This window comes from Pleurodeles waltl, chromosome 12 (genome assembly GCF_031143425.1).
Source record: "Pleurodeles waltl isolate 20211129_DDA chromosome 12, aPleWal1.hap1.20221129, whole genome shotgun sequence".
Lineage (NCBI taxonomy): Eukaryota > Metazoa > Chordata > Amphibia > Caudata > Salamandridae > Pleurodeles > Pleurodeles waltl.
Window position 1 is genome coordinate 626,916,036 of NC_090451.1, and position 15,972 is coordinate 626,932,007.

The 15,972-nt window shown below is 40.2% G+C and overlaps 1 protein-coding gene across 1 annotated transcript in view; it reads left to right on the forward strand.

Moving 5' to 3' along the window:
- MEX3A (mex-3 RNA binding family member A) overlaps window positions 1-13,753 on the forward strand; it is a 75,820-nt gene extending 62,067 nt beyond the window's left edge. The window contains exon 2 of the mRNA XM_069218016.1: window positions 9,173-13,753. Within this exon, the coding sequence (XP_069074117.1) occupies window positions 9,173-10,263 (1,091 nt within the window). The 3' untranslated portion in view covers window positions 10,264-13,753. The remainder of the gene's footprint in view (window positions 1-9,172) is intronic.
- Window positions 13,754-15,972: the final 2,219 nt, after the last annotated feature.

The following is a 15,972-nucleotide window of genomic DNA, read 5'->3' on the forward strand; positions in this document are numbered from 1 at the left end:
GGATCAGTAATGGTTGTGGTCTGTTTTTCTTAGTCTATAAAGTACAAATGGTTTTGGTTGCTTGCTGCAGCCAGACACATGCAAAATCTTACACTGTGAATGCAGCTCTGTGTATTGTGCTTTACTGTAGGACTGCTAACCTATAACTATTGGTAGACACTCGGGTAGATTTTATGTCTGCACTATAGATGTCTGGTGAAGGAAAAAAAAACGCTTAGGGAAAAGAGTTCTGCGCTGAAAAAAAAACAAAGTAATGTTATAGTTAACCATTTAACTGGTATCGTACTGTGTGAAACATACAAAACTACTGAAATTCAACAGTTATAGTTATCTCCGGTAACTATGACTTGTGTCCCCGCCATGCTCAGTTTTCTTATAGATAATTTCAATGTAAATGTTGCAGTGATATTATCAATGATGTTATAGAATATGACATAAGTGAAGTAACTTATGGAGTAGCTACCAGTGCTTGGCGAGGGTGTGAATTATTGATATCTCAGGGCACGAGTTACAGTTAACATTAGAGCAATTCCTCCCTACCACCAATTCTTATAACCAAGCCACTGCGAGACAAAATACATTATTTCTGTGGTCCACTTGTCTCCTGAATGCCCCATTGTGATTAATAATGTCTGCTTTTTAGGGTTGAGCGCAAAGCGCTTTGTCCCTGCTGTAATCTATGTGTGGGCTTGTAACCACGCCCACTGAACACCCATGAGTTTGGCTGGTTGTGGGCTTGCCTTTTAAAATTTGCTTGCTTTCATTAGTGGAAGGCATGCATAAGTCATGCCTTTTCAGGTGTTCAGCCCTCCTCGAGCGCACTGGCCAACTACTGAAAATATACGAGACTCTGTGTCTGGAGTACTTTTTTTTTCCTATTTATTTCCTAGGCAGCGCAGTCTTGCAGTAGTCAAGCACTTTGCATCACATCTACCCTGTTACATGGATAATTGCATTTTTGCCGTTAATACGTTTGACTGCGAGCAAACTTCTGTTTTACTTTTTATGTTCAATTTATGTGGCAAATGTCTAGATCGGAATTTGCAACGCAAATAGCTCTCACTTGAGCAAACGCGATACCCATTGCATTGCAAATGCTAGTTTTCTTCTGGATTAAACCACGCCTTGATAAAGACAATAGTTTTGGCTTTCACTCCGCGACTCCTGGTTCAGTGAATATGTGCCTTTCGGAAAGTGGTGTGCTGGTCCTTTCTTAGAAATGTCCATCAAAAGTCTCTCCCTAAGCAGCCGATATTCTTATGTAGCTGTATGTGAAAAGGGGGGTTTCCGTGTCAAAACAGAACTCCACTTCTCTATGCTGATACTGCCTTTTTTTTTTTTTTTTTTTTTTTTTTTTTGCAAATCTGTTTCTCATAAGCAATAATAGAGGATGACCTCATGCTGCTACTGGGCTATCTGTGGGATGTGAGCTCTCACATTAAACCAAGGATAAAATAAGTATCTTGCTCTCTCTTTGAATAGGCCTTTCTTAGTTCTCCTCCCTTTCCACATATTTTAAACTGATCATTCACCTTAGAAATGAAAAAAAAAAAAAATACTTCTTATATATAGAAATTATAGATTATAGGAATTCATTTAATTTTTGCAACAAAGAGGCACTTTTACATTAGGGACACATTTTTCAGAATAATAATGTTCTGGACCTTTTACTTTGAATGTGACCCTTTACTTTAAACCATACCGCGTCTGTCATCTTTTGCAACTTCTCTAGGGCTCGTGGCAATTTTGAAAGCCAACTCCCAGTCTGGACAGATCGAATTGCTGCTGCCTACTTACGGGTTTGAGTTTAATTTAATTGTCGTATTTTTCTGAGTAAACGAACTGCGAGTGGCATCCATATGCTAATTGATTTGACGAGGCCTGGGTTTTCTCGGACTCGCAGGCCTGACTCATCGACTGAAAGCTGAAGTAAGGAAGCTCTGGCCTACCGTCCCAGGAGAGCCCGTGCTCCGCTGGGAAGGCAGGCTTGCTAAAGTGAGAGCATTTGCAAGTCACTGCTGCTGACAACCCCTTTGCTAGGCCCGGTTGGAGGCATAGCGGAGCTCCCAGTATTTCAGGCCTGTTTTCACCTCCAAGGATGCATCTCGTACAAACATATCACAAATACATGGATGGCACTGGTGCAGGTGAATTTTTCATTGATGTTTGCACGGTCTGACCAGTGTAAAGATTATATTTGCAGCATGAATCCTTTTCTGGATTCCCGTGCTGTGCATCATTCCACCATCTAGTGGTACATGCACCACTGCAGTATGTGTGGTTCCTGTTGGTGCAAACTTGCCCAGTTGCAATGTGTGCAATCTATTGACTGCTACCAGTCAGTAACACTGAAAGTGCATTTAGAAGGCCCAGTTCTTGTTTGTACGCATGCTTCTCTTCTGACAAGTTGAAGGTTATCTGCTTCCATGCCTGTTTTAATTTTTATTTAGTTTGTCATTGTTCTGTACTTCTATTGCTGATCTCCACATGCAGAAAAATTATAAGGATATTATAAACCACTGATCTGCTAATCTCCAGCCCATCGACACTAGAGCACTTTGTGAATTTTGTTATAAGCACCGGGCCTATGTCAGACCTTGTAAACCAGCTGTCTGACGAATGTACATAAGATCGAGGCAAAAGAGGTGGGGCGGACTGAGGTACCTCATTTCCCTTTTCCAAAATCGTGAAGCATTTGTAATGAGTTCCAAGGTGAAAGTGGTTAGATTTGTACAAGCTATACGACTGGAATGCAACCGGCTTGTAAAGCTATAGGTAACAGCAGAAAATGAACACTAATTTCTTTGGCATATCTTCAAAGATTATCTCGAACAATAACTAAGGTTTTAACAGTGCTTTTCAATTGATTTCATTTTTATGATGTCCGATATTTCCACCCCCGCTGAGCAGGGCCTTTGGTCACGCGCAGTAGGGTTTGCAGAAAGGGGCTTGCCCGTGGCCAGGCAGTTCATCAGCCTGGCACAGGGGTTGGCCAGTTGATGTCTTTCCCAAAAATTGAATCGGCTAAAGGATATGGGAAACTCCAGGTAGTTTTTCTCCTCTAGTATATAAGGTTCTTCCAATTTTCAAGTCTTGATCAGGGCCACTGGAATTGTATGGCAGGGAGGGCCAAATGATGCACAATTTTAACTAAATTGTGCGCCAAAAAAAAACGAATAAGGCGCCAATGCAGCAGATTTTGAATCTGCATTACTTCACTTCACTGTTTTGCACTCAATACATCTTTTAACACTAGGTGGGCGATAGTTTCACTGGATTAACATCTGTTTAATACAGTGATATTCAAACTTTTTCTCGCCAAGCACCCATTACCAAACTATTTTTGCAACGGGCCGCCTCACACCCACAAGTTAGTGTGCGTGGCGCCATTATGTTTCAGGGTACAAAGAAGGTCTACAAAGGGGAGGAGGGTTTATTCAACTGCACAGTGGGGATTGTACTGTGGCAAGTGGGGGAAGGAGTGGGCCAGTCCTCTTTCCACCTCACTCAGAGGTTCCTTCAGCGCTTTCTCACTGCTGACTTCTATGTTTGTGCCAGTTTTCCATCAGTCCCTATTGCCACGATGCTTACCTTCAGGACTCTTGCAGCACACCTTCCCTCCATGTCATACTGCTATGCTTGCCCACATCTTTAGAGTGTCATGTTGCAAGAGCTCATTTTCTCCCTTACAATGAGCAAGATATTTCCAATTTACCTGAATGCCATCACATGCTCTGAAAACCTTCCTCGACTTTTTTGCCATTGATTTAAATGGGATCACCCTTAAACCTTTCCATCCTGCCAGACCTGGAGACTCAAAAGGCGTAAGATCCTGCAAAACCTACTCCTTTTGCACTCCTGCAACTTTCTTTGCCTCATAACCCCCAATTCTCCCTCTGTTCATGTTCCCACAGAACTCCCTTCATTCGAAAATCTAGAAATCTTAAGCTTGTTTCTAACTGATGCCCATGTCAACCCCGCCATAAATTCTCTCCCAGAATTTATTGCCTCCCCTGCACTGACCCCCGCAGAGTCCCTCTTCCTTAAGTCTCTTGCAGTACACTATCCCTTGAGGCTCCTGCTTTCCCCTTAAACCCTTTCTGCTCCTTCTGGGCTCCTATCCTCTTCTTCCTGGCAGCACCGGCAAGGCCCCTTTGTGCCAGAACACTGCTCTGCTTTTGCCATAGACATTTTCGCCACTGCAACTACAAATACCTGTCAAAAAAGTGTAAAACGGCACTAACCAACACAGTGACACATATACTTACAAACATTATTGTGTGGGTAAAGCTTGTTTTAATCTTCTTCTTTTTTTTTTTTTATTTTTTTTACAGGAAGTTGGGCTTGTTTTCAGGCCCACTCTTGTTTTGGAATAAGCAGAGTTATTATTAAAGTTCTTTTGATATGGAAGCTTGTCCCTTTTCAGGCAAAGCTGCGCCCCTTCCTACCATGGGCCATGCCCCCACCCCCTTAGTTTGAAGACTGCTGGTTTAACATAACTAAATCAGTCAACGGCTGCAAGTTGACCTGTCTGCATGCACAACAAAAGGATGCCACTGCTCAGCCACACATGTTGTAGCTTTATTGGCTACTCTTATTCCATTAGAGCTAGAAACAATATGGTTGGTTAAAGCTTGCAAATCATGCAGAAGATAATCTATTATGTGACAAGTGCATTAAGTCCATAATTAAGCGGAAAAAACATTTGCAAAATAATGATGTAAGCAAAGTCCCTTCTAATGTATTTTCCTTGAATCCACATCCTAGACTTTGGGGTGAAAATGCATATGGCAAATGGGTTCCTTGCCATATAAGACTTCTTTAATATCAAATAAAAATAGATGAAAAACGTAATTTAAATCTAAAGCTAATAAAGGCATTTCACTTACACTACCACATATAATGTGCCCTCTCCTGTAAGTCTCTGCAGCCAAGAGCCTTCAAGGCCGCCTATCCCTTATAGGACTTATACCATAGGATACTTTCAATTCATACTTTCCATCAAGAGGGAGCTATCCCATAATAATTAATCCCTCCCAATCCCAGTTTTTCGTACATTTTATCTTTCTAAAATGTTTGCACCGCAGCTGCTGGCCGAGCGAACGTCCTCATGACCATAGGTGTGTATAAGCTTATTAGCCTTACCTTCAACCCCTAATGGTTTAATTACACACACAATGTATTTTCTGGCAGGAAAAACGTATTGCACTTTTATTTCTCAGGACTTTTTATCCCAGAGAACACATTGAAATCCTGAATAACTATTTTTCAGCCAGAACTCCTTTTTACAGCTGTATCAGTCGGTCTCACTTGTTCTGAATTAGTAGTTTCACTTAGTGTAATGTTTTAAGGGAGATGAGACTGCAGTCTGAAAGGACATGTTACTAGAATGTGCCCCTCAAGCCAGGTGAATACTTTCTGCTTCACAGCTGCTTAACTAATCTTTATGGGAATTTTAACTTGACAGCCAGCCAAACGACTGAGCCCAGGCTTTGCCGGTCCCACAGTAGCTGCGCTGCACTGAAGATAAATGTGTTGGTCCTTTCCATGCAGAGCATGTAGTGGCTAAGGCCATTTAGGAAGCCTTGAGCCACAGTAGAAGTCTAAAATCTGAATAGAAAAAGCAAATAGCATTAGAAGAACAAGTGGTGTACAAATGTATTGTCTTGCATGAGGTTTGTGAGCAAAGTCCCCCTTTGTCTCTGGTGGTGGCCGAGCACAAGGGTTCTTCGTCTGTATGCGTGATGTAAGGCTCACTAGTCAGCCACTGTGGGAGAGGTACCTGTAGATGCTTTTTTTCATCCGGCCTCAGGCACGGCATGAAGGTTTCTGTTGTTCCACACGTATGCTCTTCATCCAACCTAACATTATAATGTCTATAGGGGCGTCTCCTAAAAACCTCGGGACATCCAGTAAATGTGTTATAAAGGATCTCCCAAGCCAAAATGTTATTACGTAGGGCAAACATTTCTGAGTTTAATACTGAATTAAAAATTAATAGGCTGTAGTCACCATGCACAGGAGCAGCACTAGAATGCTTTTGCTTATTGTACAAGTAAGAATATTAACATTTATGTATAAGAAGTGGGCCCTGAGTTATGGACTTGTGAAAGGGCCCTGTGAGCTGCGTAGATGTGAGAATTTAATGTAGCTTCCAAGGTACCCCATGCCACATGTAAGAAGTGCAGACAGTCCGAATTTTAGGCCTCGCCTACAGACAGCTTTTAGATGTTTGTTGTCCAAGCCTCATTGTTTAAGCGTTGTCTCTTATCTGTTTCTTTGCAGACGTTGGTCTACCTTCCGCAGCAATCTTGCACAGCTCTACTCCCAGTGTTCATTCCCTCCAGTAGAAGGAATGGCTTATTTCTTTTAACCTGGACTAGTTTTACCTCATTTATTTGTAGGTATGGGAAGATGAGGATTTAAATGTTTTCCAACTCAGGCTTATTACATTTTTGAAACCTTTGGGTTTTATAAAACAAAGAGTCACTGTCTTATATTTAGTTCTCTACTTTCAGGAGAGCAAGTTATAAAATGGCTTGAAGATACATTTTTGTAAGTAAATGCCTCTATGCATAACGTTTTGGAAGTTTAATGGTTTCCTCGACGCAGTTAGTGGAACTTAGTTGAAATCTGGATGACTTAAGGTTTTCAAACCTTAACGAAAGTCACATGGCAGCATAGCTATTTGCATTAGGAGCCCCATCCTAAGCAGACTGGAAGGTGGATAGACTCGGATGTCAAAGAAAAATAATGGACATCAACAAGTTAAAAATACTTCCAAGGCTTCAAAGCTGGAAGTCCTATTTTAAATTCCATGAAATTTAATGGGAGTTGTTGACATCCTGGCAGGCTCGTTTTATTGCCCTTATTTAACTGTTCAAAAAAGGCTTAACAAAGTACTGTTCACTGCTGCATAAGGAAAAAGTTACTCACAAGTAAGAGCCGTTTTGCAACTTAATTTATTGTTCTGTGTTTACATGCTGCACTTTATTCCACATCAACCAAAGGGTCATTTTGTACGGCTCAAAAGTATGCCCACCATGAGACTATGAAGCATCACTGCCATCTTCAAATTCTCTTTTCCATCATGATGTTCGGAAGCACATTCCGGATTACGAAAATAACTTTATAGCTGCCTTAGATCATAAAATCTTTAAAAAAAAATTGAAGAAAAAATGTGTATTGGGGTTCTATCCCCGGTTCTCACTTTGGGCGAAATCTAGTATTTTTTTTTCTCCATAAACTCAATTGATTCTTTACAGTCTCAGAGATTGCTGAAGGAGCTTGAGGGCACCATGCAGATTAGACACAATAAATGATAAAATGTTTTCACTTAACTGGCCAGTCAGTTTTAAGACACGAGTTTAGAGTGGGAATATTTAAGCTATGATTAAGAGTGTCTCAAAGGATTATCCGATAATTATCAAACAGAATAAAATGTGATACACGTTTTAGAATCTTCTGTATGTGTGATGACCATCTCCAGATACAGGTTTACCATTCAAATGGGAAATAACAGATGACTTTTTTATGGTGTAAGTACCAAAACCTATATGCCCATGCATTTACCAGGGCTTTTAACCCACTGTTGAATTTTAACAGGTTTGCCATTCATTAATTAATTAATACAGGGCTGTAGAATGTACTGCATGTAGTACTTGCTGGTTGCCATAAACTCTGAAACCGTGTAGTTGCAATCCCGGACCAAGTAAGTGTTTGTTCGGGGATCCTAAAAAATTGAGGCACTTGTAATGAAGATCTTAAAAGCGAAATATAACTTGGGTTGAAAGCACCAACTAACTTGAAATATTTTCTCTGTACCTCAAGTGAGGTGGCAATCTTGTTTTATTCTTAGCAAATCCATTAATAAGAAATGTGATCTTTTCTTCTTTTAACGTTTCTTTTTGTGCTAAAAATTCACTGATCACACCGCTTAGAACCAATAGTACACTGGGGAGTCCCTTCAAGACACTATTCTGTTTTTTTCTTCATGCCAAAGAGCCCTGTCCTCGTCTCCAAACAGATCAACTGTTGGCTGCAAGTGAAACGAGCCCTGTCGCAATAGAAGTTGCATGTGGACAAGTACTGTAGCTCTTGGGTCCAGATTTTCCACAAGTACGGCAGGATGCACTGGATCCAGTATTTTGTTATTTATTTTGTTTGCTATGCAAAATTATTTGAAATGATGTACCCCATTATACCTCGCAATGTCCTGGCGGCAAGGTGATTCTGTGGCTGCCTGCAAATGGGGTATCTTGGGATTCCTTGGTGCTAATTTACCAAGGGCAAGTTTTGAAATAGGTTGATTATTTGAAGTATAATCAAGGCCACTGACATTATGCAGCAGGGGAAGGTCATACTTACGCAGAAGAATTGCCTGTGCTGCCAGGGATGTCAAAATATGCAGCATAATGGGGTACATTAGGTATTATCTTGTAATTTTTACACATGTTAAGACTTACTGGGCAAATGTCTCACCCTATTGGTATCAGTTTAGCTCCCAAATAAAGGTACAAGTCAAGTTTTCCGAATGGCCTTCCACTATACAGCAAAATGTCACGGATTTTTAGTAAGTTTTAACTTTTTTAGTTGGGAGTTTTGGGTTAAAATCTACAGATTATGCAGCAGATAATGGATTATGTGGCAAATGCAACAAAGACTGCAAAATCACATAATTCCACTGGCACTGAGGATAATGCGGAATTAAAATAAATCCAAGTTGAATGCGTACTGCTGACATCTTTGGACCTAAAGGTCACAGGTTTGAATTCTAGGAAGGCCATGCCAGGAGACCATCCTTCTGAAGTCTGTAAAATGAGTACCATTAAATTCTGTAATGAAAGCTCCATTTGTTCACAGTGCTAAAGAAATTGCTAAATAAATTGTTAAATAGAGTTTGGTTTTATCAAATGCTGATAGTTCTTTCTTCTAAGTGATTAGTTTAGGGTGTTATTTGACAGTGCTGCAGATCAAGTAAGAATCAGGGGGACTGGAGTGAGGAGCACTGTGCAAGAATAAGTTAATGCCCCATTGATTTGCAGAACCTGCAATTTTGTGTACCAACTTAAGTGATTAAATACATTTTCATGACAGGAGACACATTGTATACAATCTGTAAATTCAGTGTGATCACTGGTTTAACGTTTATTTGTTTTCTTTTATCCTTCAGGCTGCAAAATCAAAGCTCTAAGGGCGAAGACCAACACGTACATCAAGACGCCGGTGAGAGGTGAAGAGCCAGTGTTCATGGTCACTGGTCGCAGGGAAGATGTGGCCATGGCGAGAAGGGAAATTATATCTGCGGCAGAGCATTTCTCCATGATCCGTGCCTCCCGGAACAAAGCCGGCACAACCTTTGGAAGTGCTCCCACATTACCAGGTCAGGTCACGATCCGTGTCCGCGTTCCCTATAGAGTGGTTGGGCTGGTTGTAGGCCCTAAGGGGGCAACGATCAAAAGAATACAGCAGCAGACCAACACGTACATCATCACCCCCAGTAGAGATCGGGATCCAGTCTTCGAGATCACAGGTGCTCCAGGGAATGTCGAACGAGCACGGGAGGAGATTGAGACACACATCGCTGTCCGTACAGGCAAAATTTTGGAGTACAATAATGAGAACGACTTTCTCTCTAGCAGCCCAGACTCTGGTATGGAGAACAGGTACCCAGAGTCATGGCGTGTGCACACTCCAGCCTCTGGCTGCAAACCACTGTCAACATTCCGGCAAAATAGCCTTGGCTGCATCGGAGACTGCACTGTAGATCCTGTCTATGAGACACCAAGGCTGAATGACCAGAATGAATTTAATTATGGATACCTCTTTCCCAACTATAGCTCCAACAAACAGGATGTGTACTATAGCGTTTCAGAATCTGGAACACCGTTGTGGGGAGGACAGGAGAACACCAACCCCATCTCTGTTCCATTCTCCAAGCAGCAACGGTCAGGCAGCACGGGGGCAGTCCACACTAACTCTCATCGGACCCTCTCCATCCAGGAGTCCAACATCCCTGCTGTGCCACGGAGAGCTCAACCTGAGACTTTAGCTGGCTTTGCCAAGCTCACTGCTACTCGCACCTCTGTGTCCGACAACCGTGAGTGCATGGTATGCTTTGAAAGCGAGGTCACTGCTGCCTTGGTGCCATGTGGCCACAATCTGTTCTGCATGGAGTGCGCTGTCCGTATCTGTGAACGCAATGAGCCAGAGTGCCCTGTGTGCCATGCTTCAGCAACCCAGGCCATCCGAATATTTTCCTAAGAGATTGAGGACTCTGCCAGAAGGTGACCTTATACTCTTCAGAACATTTTTTTAATCAAAGTCTTAAGAGACACAAAAGATGGAAAAACAACTATTTTACAAGCAATTTAATTTGTTAAAGGCTTGTTTGTTATTTTACTGTCCTAGATTCATGGTCCCCTAATCAGTATGAATTCAAAGCATTCTCTGTCAGAGGCGGAGGCAAATTAGGGTTTGGGGGGGTTACAATATTAGGAACAAGAGACACTTTCGGAAGCTTACTTCACCTGCATCCATTCTGAAGTGCAAGTACTTTTTAGGGTTGCTTTAGGACTCTTTCCCTTACCCAAGACCAGTGGATTGTGGCAAAATAAACTTTGATGCCATTTGTAACCAGTGGGAGGATATTCTTCTCTTCAGTATACAAAATAGCCTGTATTGACCAATAGACCACTGGAATTCTCTCACCTGCCTTAGTGCGTGCTTCTACTGGAAGCGGGTCAATATATTTTGTAGTAGCTTTAAACACCAGGATCCTGCCACGCCCATATGTCGAATATCTAGCCCGTCCCAGGTTCAGGCACTGGATGGGCGGTGCAGCTACCCTCTTCAATTCCACTTTCCACTGGGAGATGCAATCTTCTACTTAAACTGGACAAACAAAATAAATTGAAAATTGATAGTAATAATAAATGCAGTTCAGTAATCGACCTCTGGGATACCTGCAGCAGGAGGACACAACTATTACCTCAACAACAAAAACAACAACACCACAGCAGCAGCTAACTAACAGTACATTTGTATTACTAAAAAAGGAAGGCCACGCAAGATGGGAACTGTTCTTCCAAGCAACCAGTAGGAATTGTGTGTTCTTCTGTTTACTGCACCTCTACCGAAACAGCAGGGATTCAAGGCCACTTTTTCTTCTGCCAGAAGGGGTCTTTTCAACAGCTTTGAATATCATTAGTAAAATTGGACTGTATTTGTTTTCATTCAGTGGTCTATGGCAGTCACAGCACAATTCAGATTAGGGTAACTTTCACTTCCACTGTCACCACCCTTACTCAAACACTGGAATCTCAGAAAAGATATTGTTCAAAGTGTTTTTTTTTTTCCATTTTGTTTTGTGTGCGCTGTGGCTGCCTACAGCCCAAAACAATTCAGAAAAATCATACTATAAACATAATTTTTTTCTTAACTGGACCAAATCTTTTGCTGAAAATGAAAGGAATCAAATGGGCCAAAACCTACGTCATTGAATAATTTGCATTCCTGGGCTCTGGTCTCTCGTTATCCTTATAAACTACATTTTGTATTGCTTTAAAGTTTAAAAAGATGGTTTCATTGAGGGTTTTGGAGCTTGAGGGGTGGGGGATAATAATAGCAACAATCCTGAAATACAATTCGCCATTTTATTAATTAAAGCCCAATTATCTAATGCCAAATAGGGCGGGTGAAAACTGAAGCTTTAGTGTGAAGAATAAAACCGAGTGACACTCTCCACCCTGCAAAGAGCAGCAGATTCTGAACAAGAAATACCACAAACAGGCCAGTTTTGTTGTTGTTAAGAATGGGTTTTTTTGCTGGTTGAAAGGTTGGTCTCTTGCCTGACCTGTGTGCCTGTCTGATGTAGTGGGTTGGGCAACGCGCTCCCAGGCACACACCACTGGTGGGAGATAAGAATTTCTTGTTATGATGCCATTTCTTAACATTATTGCATATCAAAGTGAGGATGTCCTTCTCTGTTTTAAGGTTCTTCCATATAGTTCCAAACTGCTTAAAAACCCATGCAGAAGAGGTCTTCTCAGCAGCCAGCAGTGGACATCAAAGCTCTCAATGAAGCCGATTTGAATTGAAATTTTCTTTGCGGAAGGGTTTGTTACTGGGAGACGATGCAGTTGTGTTCACATCTAGCTAATTAACAAGAGACACTTAAGAATTGCATTCAAACAAGTATTTTAGTAACGGAGAAGGTTCAGAAATTGAGCCCTAATTTCATTCAGAGTATGGCAAAAAAAAAAAAATCGAAAATGTAGTGGTTATAACATGGATTGATTTATTTTACAAGTGATAGAAGTGCACCGGTACTTGGTTAGGTCCATGATTTACTCATTTCAAGCTTCTCATTCATACCGTTTTCTTCTATAGCCGTTGACAATTTCAGTCTTTTGTTAGACCTTGTCACCAAACCAATTTTCATTTGTTTGTTCTCTGGTATTTTTTCTTTCGAGAATGGTGATGTAGCAGTTCCAGCTTAAAATAATTAGCAGTATTTTGTTCATTTTTTCCAATTGCAATGTAGCATTTTTGTACAAATTGGGAGGATAGAGACTATATGGCAATGTCTTGCTGTACTGTGGGTCACCTCAAAGTGATAAATTTACATTTTTTTTTAACACATACAACAGAAGGCCCTGCAAAGGGTCACACGTCTCTGGGATCATGTATTTTACATTGCCTTGTTTTATTGTATCTTTGGGTAACAAAGTATCAATTGCTAGACCAACACTATCCATCTAAAAAAAGAAAATATCTTAAATCAGTGGTACTGTCTTTCGTACAACGTTGTGCAAGCAAAATGTGAAATAATGGGCACCCACACCTGTTTAAAACTCGTGTTCCCCCCCCCCCCCCCCCCACCCCATTACCTCTTACTCATGCAAATATGTGGTGGAACTTGGTAATACAGGCACCTCTGTGTTTAGAATCTGGGCTCTTCACTGGAGACAATATGAGGGGAAAAAAACAAAGGTTGGCTTGTGTTAACATGTTCACAACTCAACCGATCGCCTCAAGAACCTCCAAGTCATCTTCTTTAAGTTTTGAACACTCGGAGGTGTAATTATGGAAGCAAGTGGAGACTCTTGTAGTATTCTATTCATCTTGTCTACAAGACAGCATTGAACTTTGTTAACTCTTCAAATGTATTAATCTGATGAAATAGATGTATCTAGTGCCCTGCATACTTTTCAGAATTTGAAGGAATAAAACCAGTATCGTTGGTTTGCGTGCCGTAAGGATTTTCCTGAATGAGAGGCATGTGAAAAAATTTACAAAAATGAAAAGGCAACTGAACTAGTGAGGGTAAATCTATATTTAGAAAGATTTCAATTTTTGTATTTCTGTATATTAGATCATCTATTACCTTTATTTTTCTCCTCAGCTTTTTTGCCATTGAAGAAGACTTTCAGTATGCAGTTAGTGTTCTCTTAAAGATGGGCTCTTTGCATACGATCAAGAGCAATTTTTGACATAGATAAACATGTCCAAGAACTCATCACGTAGCTTGGTACAATCTTTCTTAACTCCGCTGTGGAAGTTTATTCTCGATCCTCCCCAGTTTCTTCCACTTGCCATGTGTCAACATGACTGTCTTATTTTTGCCCCGCTTTCTACATTGCTCCGTGATGTGATCTCGGTCCTCTGTTGCCAGTTAATGGATGAGGAATGACACTTTAGTTCCACTTGTGAACTACCATTGGGGTCAGCGCAGGTGCAAATTTTGACTGTTAATAAAAAAAATTAAAAAACAGAAGAAAGAAAATCTATCAACTTTTTCAACTTTCCTGAAACTTACTTTTTGTCTACGGAAACTGGAAATAGAATCTCTACCTTTTTGGCAAGGGTCGACATATTTTAGACAGTCCTAAATGTTGTGGAAATGCTCCGATTGTATTATATATTCTAAATTACTATTAAAATGTGAATTGAGTGTATTCCATCAACTGGGATAGTTAAAGAACTGTCTGATGCTGGTAAAATAGTCCTTTGCATTTTAATGTGAGGCAAAGTCTTATGTCTACCCCATCCACCTTATCCTGTTATGGTTGAAATCCGTGCAGAGCCTGTTTGATTAAGCACCATAACAGACACAAATCTATCCTTGGTAAAGTTTGTCGTGCCCTCGTGCATTTTGTACATCTCCAAAACTGAGTTTATCATCAGCTCATTAAATATAGATTGAAATAAACCTGTGAGAGGTCTAATTACCGGGTCATAGTAGAGCAGCTGCTTTTACTAGAAGTCTTAAACTTCTATTTAGCAAAATTGACAGGTTTCTGTACGAAGTATGCTTGCATTTTTTTCTTATGTAGCTCATTTATACGTGCATTAAGGAACTTGCAAAGATCGTATACTTTTTCACCTGCACTGCTCCATAGCTATTTTAGATTGATAAGACTATCGCAAACATTGTGGAACTGGCCTGTATCTTGTTGAGATTTTAGGTGTATGTCCTCACCAAACCAAATAAGTGTTAGATTTGAAGGAAGTGGTTAAGTGGGCAATGGAAGTTTATTATTTTGTATAAACCAATTGGTGAAAATGACTCCTCTGCAGATGGGTTTTCGTTGTGACAGGACATCGACAAGTAACTCCCACTTTGTCTTATCATATATCCAGATTTTTATAACTTTTTATAATGGAGGAAAATTAATGGCCACTCTGGTTCCATGGGGCGGATGAGGAACAAGACATTTTTTGGGTAGTGTAAGAAGGGTGTTGATCTCTTGATGCAGAGTAAAATGAATCTGAAGAAATAATACTGTGATATCCTTATAGATTATAGTATGTATTCTCATGAATTTAAGCCAAATTTGATTTATATTTAACACAAAACACTAACAAAACCCTCCCTTTTCCCAAAACAAAGTATTTTTTAGCTTGGAGGGTGCAATTTGTTTATTGTAGTATTTGTGCAAACGACACACAGGCTGAGACTGTTAAGAAAATCCTACTCAGAAGTCCACTTGTTTTGTGTTTACAAATGTTGAAAATGAGAAAAAAAAACATACAAAAAGAAAGCATCTCTTTATAATTTAATTATATATTTTAACAAATGCATTTATTACATGTAAATGTAGCAGCAGTTGGGCTAATAAGATACTTTTTATTAGGTAATTTATTAAGAGAAAGGATATTTTATTTTATGATAAAGTGATCCTTAAACTGTAGATGGTAGAGTATATGTAGAGGGGGAAGTACCTTTGTATCCAGAGTTAATGCTTAAAAAGTGTTTTAATATATGTTTCCTTTTGTGTAAGTGAAAGTTAGTAGTTCAATCAGTTCTTGCTCCTTGAAATAGGTTCCACCCAGAATAGCTCTGTCTGCAGTACATCATTTCAAAGTTGCAGTGTTAGTCTTTGAAACCTAGTGACCCGTATCACGTGTTTTAAGCAAAAGGTTTAGTTCTCTAAATGAAGGGCACTTAAAAACTTTTATTTTTGAAGGAAGTGGTCTTTGATTACCCACTGTGCCACCCCACACCTTGTTCCAAAATATATAATGTGCAACTTTTCCAGAAGGCCACTGTAAGTCTCTTGATGCAGCATGGCTGTGCTTGACCCATGAGCATCCTGCTGTCTTGTTGCATGCAGAACTGGTGGCAACTTGGAATGTAAGTGATCTTGAGCCTCATATAATTATAGTGAAGCTGATAAAGCAAATCAGTCTCACCCAAAATTGTGTACAACTTGCATCATGTAATGTTCATTCTTACCATTTTCATTATTATAAGAAATACTAATTAGGGGAGGTTTACAATTATAGTTCTGATCACATTAGGATCAAAGTTAATGTGTAAACACGAAAAAATTAAACAGATTTCTAAAGGCTTATAATAAAGCACACAACCATTTGCATTTTCAGTTCCTTTGAAGTGGGATTGTTCTTACTTTATTATGACCACAGCTCCGTGTGATTCCCTGGGAATTGTGCCAGACAATAGAAGTA